This window comes from Rhipicephalus microplus, chromosome 6 (assembly GCF_043290135.1).
Source record: "Rhipicephalus microplus isolate Deutch F79 chromosome 6, USDA_Rmic, whole genome shotgun sequence".
In the NCBI taxonomy this organism is placed as follows: Eukaryota; Metazoa; Arthropoda; class Arachnida; order Ixodida; family Ixodidae; genus Rhipicephalus; species Rhipicephalus microplus.
In genome coordinates this window covers 121,893,832-121,905,376 of record NC_134705.1, presented here as the reverse complement: position 1 = coordinate 121,905,376, position 11,545 = coordinate 121,893,832, and the positions used below count along the sequence as shown (strand labels likewise).

Sequence of the window (11,545 nt, the reverse complement as noted above, 5' to 3'; positions counted from 1 at the left end):
CCACCTTCGGGTGAAGGCTTGTCTTACAAGCAGGAGAAGAGTGGGTTTTAGTGCCCGTGTGCGAAGACGTGTTCTGCCGTCACAGCGCGTGAGTGGCCGACGTGTTACCGACAAAGCCGTTTTGTTATTGAAGTGCAGTCCATTGATGACGTGAAAGTATCCCGGAAAAAAAACCTCGGACACAGCGGAATGACAAACGGTACTGGTCTGTGAGTGAGTGTTTCCTTGAATAGAAGCGTTCAAGTGCTGTTCCAAGAAGTTTTGAGTGAATAGATTTATATTTGACAAACATTTTAGGCTATAAGTGTCTTGGTTATTTATTACATCAAATTGCATGGTAGCACATGTTGTTGTTCGTGCATCTCGTTATGAGTTCATGTAGTTGCATTGTGTAGCCCGTTGTTTTGAGTATCTTTGAGTTGGTGATGTATTGTATTAGAATATTGCCGAGTGTGCATGTTTTGGTGTTGTTTGTTCAGCCGTAATAAAGAATATATTTTTGTTTTGTTATCAACTCTCGGCTCTGCCTCGTTTTTTGGACCACAGTCAGTGTTCGCTGCCACACTAAAGGGACCCATGATAAGCGGCCCGCACCTTCAGGGTGCGATTCGGGGAGCCAATACGTCAGCTTTTAGAATTATCCCGGCGATTGCCTCCCTAATTAATGGGACACGCGACAGCTGGCACAATTAAATTCTCAAAGCAGCGAAGGTGGCAGCAGCGGTAGCGTCCACAAGTGGCAAAACTGATGGGAATATTTTCTACGGGTGCGGTCATGATTTTCTGACTCGTCTGGCATTTTTTTTCGCTTCCCTGCACAACTGTGAATGCGGTCTCAGAGAATTTACAACCACGTGTGGCCCCTCACGAAAACAGCCCTTCCGTCACGGCATGATTGAGATGCGCACCAATAAGTGATGCATCGGTGATGCAAATGAACTTTGACGCTACCAGCGGGGTTTGTTCGTAAAGGCGAAGCTTGCGCATCTCTAAAAACTCTAATTACGTCTTTGCAGCGATGCACTATATTTTAAGTATTTATGTGCCTTTTAAAAATGGTTGTTTTATTTGACTGTTGCAGACTTACTGCCTCACAGAGTCGTGTCCATGAACTAATGATCCTGCGAAGTACTTCCATGAGTTTTGCTAACATTTTTTATATACGTAAGGGAAGTAGGTATTATATGGTTCGTTTATAACCACTTAAGCTGCTTCCTACATTTAGTCTTTGAATATTTATTTATTTATTTACAAATACCTTACAGGCCTCGAAAGGCATTGTGTAAGGGGGGGGGGGGGTCGATACACAGTGGAAAACAAATTAGGTAAACATAAAAAACAAAGCCAGAACACGAAATAATAACATTGTACAATATCATGAAAATCAGTGGCAACACAGCAAACATGTTTAATTACGAGCAAGTGAATAGTATTGGAATCAAAATGCGTTTGGCCTTTTTTCGTTAATATTTATTGATGTGTTGGTCAACCCTACTGCTTTTCTGAATGAGACACGGTGCCAATTCCTTTAAACTTTTTCAAACATCCTGTAAAAGAACGTGTGAACAACATATGTAGCCCTTTGAAGTACTGGTCATAAAGGTTAAAGGTTTTCGTCCGCCAATATTCAAATCGGAAATGCTCCCTGCCTTCCTTTTCTCGTTCGAGTCATTTTCTCAAGTGCTGAAGTCGTCAGAAATATGAATCGTACATTGCACTTTCCGCGAATACGGTTTCTATATTGAGCCATACATATATATAGTGGTTCCGGGAATGTTCTCTGGGAAGCCAGAGAACACCCAGTGTTTACTGAAACCGCCATGACAAAAGTATTTCTTTTACTTCTGCTAGCAGCTATTGGTAAGTATACCAATATTCCGAATATTTCGGAGTCATGATTGTCTGTTCTTGCATATCCAGTATAATGCATACACATGTTCAGCAAATGATATGTATTCAGATTCCTACTACAAGTGGCCTTTCAATGGAGGGTAAAATTCATTGTACACTAAGCATAGAATATCAAATGACGCTATCCTAAAATTTCTATAGTAAAGTGAATTACAACTGCAATAGTGTTCTGCGTGCGTGGGAATAATGTCGTAATATTGATATACATATTTGTACTTTATAGATGAATGTTACATATTGCGGTGACCTAAATACCTGCCTAATTGCATGTGTTACATAAGCACACTCTAGTGCACACTACCGATTCACTGTGATCTGCTCTTGTCAATACTACGTTCATAGAACGCAACCTGTCTGGCCGTCGGTTGGCCGCACTGAAACATTGATGGTAGATACTTGAGCATTCGCATATAGGACTCGCATACCTGAGCCCGCGCATAACGCTGAAGAGTGATTGGTCATATTTTATTGCCTCAATTCAGAATTTATAATGTTGGTCTCCTCCAAACGTTTACTAGCGTTTAATCACAGGTTCTCCTGGTCGATGCACACACCTTAATGCAACTGATCACTTTTTAAGGAGCATGATGGAGAACGCTCACACGCCTAATGGCAAGCCAGTCAATTCCTACATGAAGCTACCAGTAATTGATTGAGGTCGTCGTTTTCCATCACATTTTTCTTATCATCATTGTTCAAACGGAGGCTACGCCGAAGCTGCCAAGACTCAGTCAACAGATGTAACAACAGCCGGGGTCCGGACTTCCCAGGAGCAGCTTGAATATATTCCTAGGCTTGCCTGTCAGCCCGAAAACTGGAGTAGAAAGAAGCGCAAGAGCTTGAACTTAACGCGGTAAATAAGCCGCATTGCCAGTACTCTGATAACGGTGCTATAACTTGTAATTGGCGACGTGTATTATGACAAGACATAGTGAGCGAAGTTGACCGTGCGTAAACTGAACAATGAAAAAGAAACAGGTGCCTCATTTTAAGTTTTTTGTGGCTTGTGGTTAGACGACTGATATCAATAGTGGTCGACTCTCCTGCCTGGGCTGAATACGAAATTATATTACGTTGGAAGTAGGTAAAGTTTGCGTCACCTGACGTTAACATGACGCTTACAGCATCACCCTTTTTGTTTTTCAAGTACACCGAAAAAAAGTTTCCATGCACTATATGCAAAACATTGCAGACTTTATACAGCTAATTAAAGATATAATTGAATCGTAGTCTTCAAATCTCTCTCCCAGTAACCGACCGATGGCCACAATTCCTTCAGTGCATTTTTACTGCATGTCTTAATTTATATGTGCTTGTTAACATTTATGTAATCATATTTTTACTGAAAAACTGTGAATCCCGAAAACTGTGCTCCCGACAACTCAAGCTACGATCGAGTGCAATAACTTACCATGAACTACTATTTTCCAGTAAAGGCCAATGGCTGGTCAATTCGAATTATTCATCCAGAGGATGAGCACAACCACGAAATGTGGAAATAAATGGAAAACCGCTTTTCTTTTGGCTCATTGTCCCTTTGCTCGTTTCCAAAAGATGATTGGTATTCTCTAACGCACACAGTAGCTGTATAGAACAAAAGGTGTACAAAAAGATAATTAGGCGACTGAAAATATTCCTTAGCAATCATTGCATGAAGCACGGCGCTTATTATAAGGCACAATAATGTATTTTCTAATGTAAAGCGAGAATTATTATTCCTTGTCTCCGTAATATCACGTGTGTTTCATTAATATTGTGCAGAATACGGTAAAAACCTGAACTGCTTGCAGCTGAAAAGTTAAACAGGGAAGTATGCAGTTAAATGACACAAACATGCAAACAGACATGCAGTTAAATTTTGCTTCTTCTCATATCACACGGTATTTCGCTTTCCGCTGCCCACAACAACCTATAACAATAAGCAGTAGGCTGCTGCACGTACTTTTTTATTAAAACGTAAAATATTGTTTGTGTATCGAAACTGTCCTTATAACAACGAAGGACTTTGTTCGTAGGAGAGCAACATACGCGTGTTCAGTCCAGTAAAACCAGATGTGTTGCCTCGAACACAAACAAGTTTTTTTTTCTTTTGTATGAATGTTCAATGGTTGAAGAAAATGCGTACGGCAAGCTTAATGTGGTACACTGTAATATTTCTTTAGGCTGACTTTGTTAAGAAGATAGCTAGGATCAATAGAAACGTCATTACAGCGCAACGTTATAAACGGGTCAAATGAGAGCAATGGAGATAAATGGCGTTTTGTTGTTCGTTTTCAATCCTTTACTCCGTGTTTAGTGTTGCACTGTAACAAAGTCCAGGATGAACCAGTACATTTTTTTGTACTGTGGGGAACTCATTGGTTAAGTTCCATCTTGAAATCCGTATCATAAAAAAGGCAGTCATCTGGAAATACATATGACTTTAGTAGTGAAGTTAAATTTGGCTTAATCAGCATAATGGGTGAGGCGGGAGTTCAGCGAATCACGCTTTTTATTAACCCCCCTCATAAATTCTCTGGCTTGGAACCTTTGGCAAGGCGAGCAAGATTCGCTCGCCTTGTCGTTTTCCCTTGGTGGTTTAGGCATCCACGCTTTCCCCTGGATGTGACAAAATAATGGTCAATAAATAAAACATTAACTGTTGTTGGTGGATTAATGATTCTATGTGCATTAATAGGCGTGCACAGGGTTCCCCTTCAGGGGTGGCGGGTGCGACGGCTCGTCGCAACGCCCGCGTTCTCTATAATATTGGTGTACGCGGTATACTTTGCACCTCCCGTCTTTTGTGATTTGGGGGGAAAACCAACCCCCCCCTCCCCGTGCTCACGCCTATGTGCGCATTATCAGCTGGAAAGTACAGGTCCTACGCAACAGCGGTACAGGCAAACACAGACGCTGCGGGTTCTACACAGTAAATAGGAAATAGAATATACAGATTCTTAGTTGATACATGTGTTTCTTGGCAACATTCATTGTAATAAATTCAATTATGACATTCATATCACGACATCAAGAGAGCTGCTTACTTGTGAGTGTACTTTAGTTATCTTTAGTTTGGTAGATTCCGCACACCATAAAAATTGACGTCATCCGAATCATGTGGAGAGTAGGTGACTGGGCTGTAAGTTTTTGTTGAGTGAAGCGTGACAAAATCACAGTAAACTTACGTAAAACTTCATGGTGAACAATAACATATCTTTTGTATAACAGTTGCTTACATGTGCGCAACGATTTCAAGAGAAGCATGTGTATTTACTACCCTAGAAGCGCTCGCCTGAAATGTAGATTTTATGCCTGCGAAGATGGTAGTCCTTGATAGCTTACGAAAACCAACTTCTCAGGATAACGCTTAACTAAAATTGATGCTGACCACACGTGACACCTGCATTAGTGCAATGCATACGTAATGTTTATAAAACTAGACGAGGAGTGCTGCAACCGCCACCGCACCTGACGTTTAACCAACATCAAACAGTCATAGGGTCTTTTTCCAAGCCAGTTTCGAGACCTAGCATGCCTACCCTGTAGAATACATGACTGCCACGTAGAGTGAATGGGTTAGATTGTGAGTGAGACCATAACATTTATTTTTACCATCCGACAGTGGCCGATGTCAATTTTTTCGCTGCTGATGTCGGTTTTTTTTTTTTGGTGTAATGTTCTCGCGCTGAAATTACCATAGATTTTCTCGCCATTCCTCGGTTTAGATAACCTGTCAAACACCTCTGCTACACGGGTACGCGGGCACGTAGTACATGGGTATTCACAACACGTGTCTAGAGGAAAGAATGTGACCTTGCACGTGAAAAAGTTTTCACAGTATAGATCCCATTACGAGAGGGTCCTAATTGTCAAAACTTCTTGTCCATTCATACTAATTGTGGTGCACACCAAGCTAAGGAAGTACCTAGACGTAGGCGCATAGATAGATAAATAGATAGATAGATAGATAGATAGATAGATAGATAGATAGATAGATAGATAGATAGATAGATAGATAGATAGATAGATAGATAGATAGATAGATAGATAGATAGATAGATAGATAGATAGATAGATAGATGCTTCGTATATAATAAAACACAACGCTAATTTTACAGCTGCTGGCGTCTTTGAAGCTAAAGGAGGTGAGTCTTCCACATTTACTACTCGCAAGAAAGTACGAATTCTGAAGTAATATTTGTCTAGAAGATTTTATTTTCATAAAAAATAACGAAAACAAACAATAATGGCAAGCAAGCTATACAGAAGTGAATTATTAGGAAATGCAATGCAAACGTGTAGGAATAAAAGTATATGGAAATATGACTTTTCACTGTTATATACCGAAGCTGCAACCTTCTAATAACGCATGCGAAGATCGCAGGTTTGGCCTCGTCAGCAGCGCGTCATGTTTCCGCCTATTTTCTATTTAATATTTCTATTAAATTAACAACAAGTAACGTACGCTGTACTTTACTCAGCATTATGGTCGCTTTATTCTCATTATTATTGAGTTCAACAAAAAAAACGACAACATTAAATTTCCACTTTTTTTTCTATTATACAGAAAGAAATATTAGCGATCGTCAATGCATCTTTTTCTACATACTGGTAGGAGATATATGCGACAAACTGTCTAAATAAGAAATTACAATAATTATGTTCTGTAAAAACTTACCTGTCAATTCGAATATTATGCCAAATATATCGGAAAATATGTCTCGTCCCCACAGTCAGAAAACACGTTGTACCTTAGTATGACAAAAAAGTTTCAGCATTTAAACAACAGCACTTTTTTAATTTACAGATTCTTTGATACATATCTAATTACCCATGATGTTTGCTACGAGAATCGCGTCAGTAGCCGCCATGTTAGCAAAAGTGCTTTTAAATAAAAGGCAAAAAAAGTAAGAAGGCTTGTAGTTCAAGCAAGCTTAGTTCAAACAAAAATCTGAAGAAGCAATGCCAGCACCATATTTAAGACATTGCGGACGGTTTTGTCTACATTTCTTAACCACTGTGAGTTAGGTCCTTAAAGAGCTTTAAACGTGCAGAGCTCGTCCTGCCCAAACTCTCATCAAAGTGCTCTACACGAACCGAGCTTATTCTAGAGAAGTATGATTTTGATTGATTGAGTGATTTTTGGGGTTTAGTGTCCCAAAATCACCATATGATTATGAGAGACGCCGTAGTGGAGGGCTCCGGAAATTTTGACCACCTGGGGTTCTTTAACGTGCACCCAAGTCTGAGCACACGGGCCTACGACATTTCCGTCTCCATCGGAAATGCAGCCACCGCAGCCGGGATTTGAACCCGCGACCTGCGGGTCAGCAGCCGAGCACCTTAGCCACTAGACCACCGCGGTGGGGCTCTAGTGAATTATGCACTCCCCGGCAGTGTTCAGAATAAAAGCACTCGTATACGGCGCAGACTGTGTGTCATTAACTAGATGTCCGCATTTAAACGACAATCTAGTTTAAATTTGTGGCAGAAGCACCGTTCTTGTATAAAAAGATGGCGTGTGGTTTCGGCAATTCTATTCACACAAAAAAGATGCTTCTTGAAGTCATGATGATTCGGATATCAATGTTTATCCTGTGTCCTGGAATAAAGACAATGTCGAAGGTAAATTGGGCAGCTCCTCCGGTGATAAGGTAGGCAGCTCGGCAGCGAAAAGCTCAGTACTCTGCAGTTAAGCAATTTTGCATTATTCTGGGTTTTGAAAGTTCGCACACCGCTGCTTTCTGAAAGCTCCCGAGTTCAATAGCCCAAGAGTGCTAAGCATATGCATATAAAAAAAGTTGTGGCATCTATTGCTGTTTTCTTTATAACGTAGTTTTTTTATCAACCATGGGGAGGCTATTTGCTCTGTATTGTGCCAACATAAACTTTATTAGGTTAATTAGCTAAAATATGCTACGAACATATGTTTTTTTTTCACACCGACTGGCTGCATTTTAGAAGAACCACATTCAGGATCAGCAATAAAAAAAGGCACTTTTGGTCATCAAGCTTTGAAAAAAAAATAAGACGCCTTCTGGATTAAAAGGCAGTGCCGATGAAAACCGATCAAAACATATTCTTACACTTATTTTATCTTACATTACAGCCAGCTGAAACATATGAAAGCACAATTCTATATCACCACAAACACGGTGGTGTAGTGACCTAGTGCTCAGTGACTAAGGTACTCGGCTGCTGACCCGCAGGTCGCGGTATCAAATCCCGGCTGCGGCGGCTGCATTTTCGATAGAGGCATAAATGTTGTAGGCCCGTGTGCTCAGATTTGGGTGCACGTTAAAGAACCCCAGGTGGTTTATATTTCCGGAGCCCTCCACTACATGGCATCTCTCATAATCTTAGGTTGGTTTTTGGAAGTTAAACCTCACATATCAATCAATAAATCAAGCACAAATAGAAACATTTCACAGAGGCAATATTGGCATTAATTTTCAGTGGGTCTAAAGAAAAATAATATCACCCTCTGAATTATTGCCTGAAACGTACGAGCAGAACTTTAAATTATTCACTGGTTTGTTTATATGAGCAGAGAATGAATGTTAAGCATTTGACAGCAACCGAAGTATTTTAACGACAGTAAGTGTGAGAAAGTTTCAGTGCTACAAATTGTTAGGCAATACATGAACACCAAGCATACATTTTTATTCAGATGGACGTCGAATTATTGAGCACTAAGCTTTTAAGTTATTTGAAATAATTTCCACAAAGAGCGCGAATGCATTTTACGCAGTCGTACAAGCCAGAGAAACTGTGAATGGCGCAGCTGATTTGGAATATGACAGATATAGCGATCAAGAAGAGCAGTATGAACAAAAGGATAATAATGCCGATCATGGCGTGGTAAAACCGAGAATTCCTACTAATAGCAGTGAGGGAGATCTGAAACAGCTTCCCTCGCATCTCAGTGAAATACAAGGTGAGCTGCTGAGGTAACAATAAACTACTACTAATTGCAGGTAGAAACGTTCCTCTAGCCTAACTGAAGAAAATAGGATCTCTTACAGGACTTTCAGACGAAAGCTTCCTCTTCGTCTTTATGAATGCATTTGTATTTTCTCGCCCACCCCACAATATTCCTAAACCTCATCTGGCTTTGCGTTGCATCGCAGATTGGCTATCTTTGGTCCAGTGACAGTATCACGTGACAACAAGTGGCGCTATGTTTTGCGAGATGTTGGCGACGCCACATCACGCGAGAGGCACTCAAAAAAAATAGATCGCACTCTCTCCTTTCCCTTCTTGGTCATCGTCGTGGTCTCGATACCTAGCAACCTGTCGGCACTTCACGCGCTGTCTGCGGACAGCGTTCAGGCCTCCTCGATGGCTCAACATTGCTTCATTATTGCCCTAGCACCAGGTCACGATACGACACACACGGAGTCTGCTTGCCTGAGAATGCTGTTGGCGCTTCCAATGGTACGAAACTCATTGCCATGGTTTTGATCAATGCTAAATCTTCAAGGGGTGCCGTCCACGCGTCCTTGGTACTGCATTCTACCACCATGAGGACCTGAGCCTCTGTATCCTCCGCGGATGGCACCCCTGCACTTCTAACCAACTCATCCGACTGCGCCGCGGAGCTGCAGCACACCATTACACAGCTCCGTGTCACGACTGAAGCCTTGCAGCGTGCAGTTCCAAACTGTCACCTGCCATATTGCCAACTTTGTGCGCACTCAAGCTCATGTTGACTGCAGCCGCGTCGCATGAACGTGAAGCGAGCCCACCGGAAAACCATCGCAAGCTCCGGTGTTCCCTCACGGAGCTCTTGTAGTAATCGGAGCAAGTAGGCAGCTTGGCATCAACATACTGATAAGCTGATCCCTGCTTTTGGCCGGACTCCCTCCCACCTCTCTGCTGCCACTCATTCCAACCTGACCGCTACCGAGGGTCGAGCTGAGGAGGGGCTCCACCTCGAGGCTGCAGCTCTCAGGCTGCAGATGACCACTAGGTCTGGCAGACTCTTCATCAACATTTGACGCAAGTACGTTACGGCTAGTGACCAAACCTGAAGACGACACTCGTCAAGGGGGCCTCTCTCACGACGGATCCGCAGGGAACCATCCCGACTCTGCACATGGGCCTTTTTACGCTTCTAATACCATCACGGAGGGACGCCGTGCGGGAGACTCTAAAGCAAGCTGTAATGTGGGCTTCGTGGTTCAGCTGTAGAATTGGGCGTCGAGACCCACTTCTTGAACTTATTTGTCAGAAACCTCAAAGCTGTAATTGGCCGAAACATGGCCATTCATGGCGAGAAACAACATTTGTACTTGCGAGTGAAACGTTCGCAAAAGCCGAAACATTCCCCAGTGTCCCCCAGTCACGAGTCTGATCGCGTGTGGAGTCACTTCTTTTATACAGTCCCGTATCTCCGAATTCGACAAAAAGAAATAGCAACCCTAAATGACATGCTTCAAAAGGCACACACGGGTGGCTTTACATTTTCGTCCTAACACCCAATCCACAAAACTTCTTCAACTTGGGCTTCAGAACACTACACACGAACTGATAGAAGCCAACAGACAAGCCCGATACACTCGTCTAGCTAAGACTTTCACCGGACGACACATACTTGACACCCTTAACATTCACATACCAGCAGCTGAACCCTCATTCCTACCAGTCCTTCCACACATACACACAAAGCTCACCACAAAGCCTCTCCTTAGGAACACCCAGGTTGCATACGATTCGGCCCACCGCAAGGCTTGTGCAAAAGCTCCCCAAATACTACGGTTCCGAGGAAGATGGCGTATGGGTGGATGCAGCTAGCACGGCCGTTGATGTGCCAGTTGCAGTCGTTGATCGCACACTGCAGTCCATAGTGACTCGTCGCCCAACGCCTGCATCCAACCCGCAATCCTCAGAAGAAGCGGCGATCACATTTGCCCTCACTTCCAATGATGCCCGGTACGTCCTTTTTTGACTCAAAAATCGCACTTCTAAATTCTTCATGCGGCCGAGTCCATGACACAGCTTTTCGCATACTCAGCTTACCCGACAAACATGCGGCCAGCCATGTGCAGCTGATCTGGGTGCCTGCTCACTCTGGATTTTCCGTCAACGAAGCCGCCAATGGCCACACCCGAGGTCTCATCTACCGGGCGGCTACGGACTTGGAGTCGAACTCTTCCAGGGAGCGCATGCATTTCTTCAGCGAGATGACTGAAGCACACCGTGCAGAACGTCAGCAATACCCTCCACCCCACCGATCCCTGGACAATTTTCACCAGATAATAAGGCGCTGCCTCCCGACTCACACGATTCCCTCCCCCTTTTTCCTTTCCCGCATCTACCCAAGAACATACTCACCGTTCTGTGCTCAATGCACTCACCCCACACTGCCCTTACCCATATCCTTCTCGAATGCCTGGCGGACCCTCTCCTGTACAGCCCGCAGCCACTGACCACATGTGAGGAATGGGAGACCCTGCTGCACTCGACGGACCCGGCCAAGTAGAAGACCACCCCTGACCGGGCCGCCCACGTCATGCAACTACATGAACTCATGAACGCATAGCGCAGTGGGGGTCCTGCGGGAACCCTGGGCCGTACGTGTCCGAATCCCTTGGCCAAATAGAGTTTTGAGCACCACTACAACAACCATCGCGTGTGAACGACAGCTAAA

General features: G+C 43.2%; 1 protein-coding gene across 3 annotated transcripts in view; it reads left to right on the top strand.

The window, feature by feature from the left end:
* Positions 1-1,744: 1,744 nt before the first annotated feature.
* LOC119167618 (uncharacterized) overlaps positions 1,745-11,545 on the top strand; it is a 33,201-nt gene continuing 23,400 nt past the window's right edge. The window contains exons 1-3 of one of the 3 annotated variants that reach the window (XM_037419120.2): positions 1,759-1,860; positions 6,012-6,038; positions 8,645-8,830. In XM_037419120.2, the coding sequence (XP_037275017.1) occupies positions 1,821-1,860; positions 6,012-6,038; positions 8,645-8,830 (253 nt within the window). In that variant the 5' untranslated portion in view covers positions 1,759-1,820. Of the gene's footprint in view, positions 1,861-6,011; positions 6,039-8,644; positions 8,831-11,545 lie in introns of all 3 variants that reach the window. The other 2 variants (XM_037419121.2, XM_037419122.2) reach the window with 2 other exon arrangements.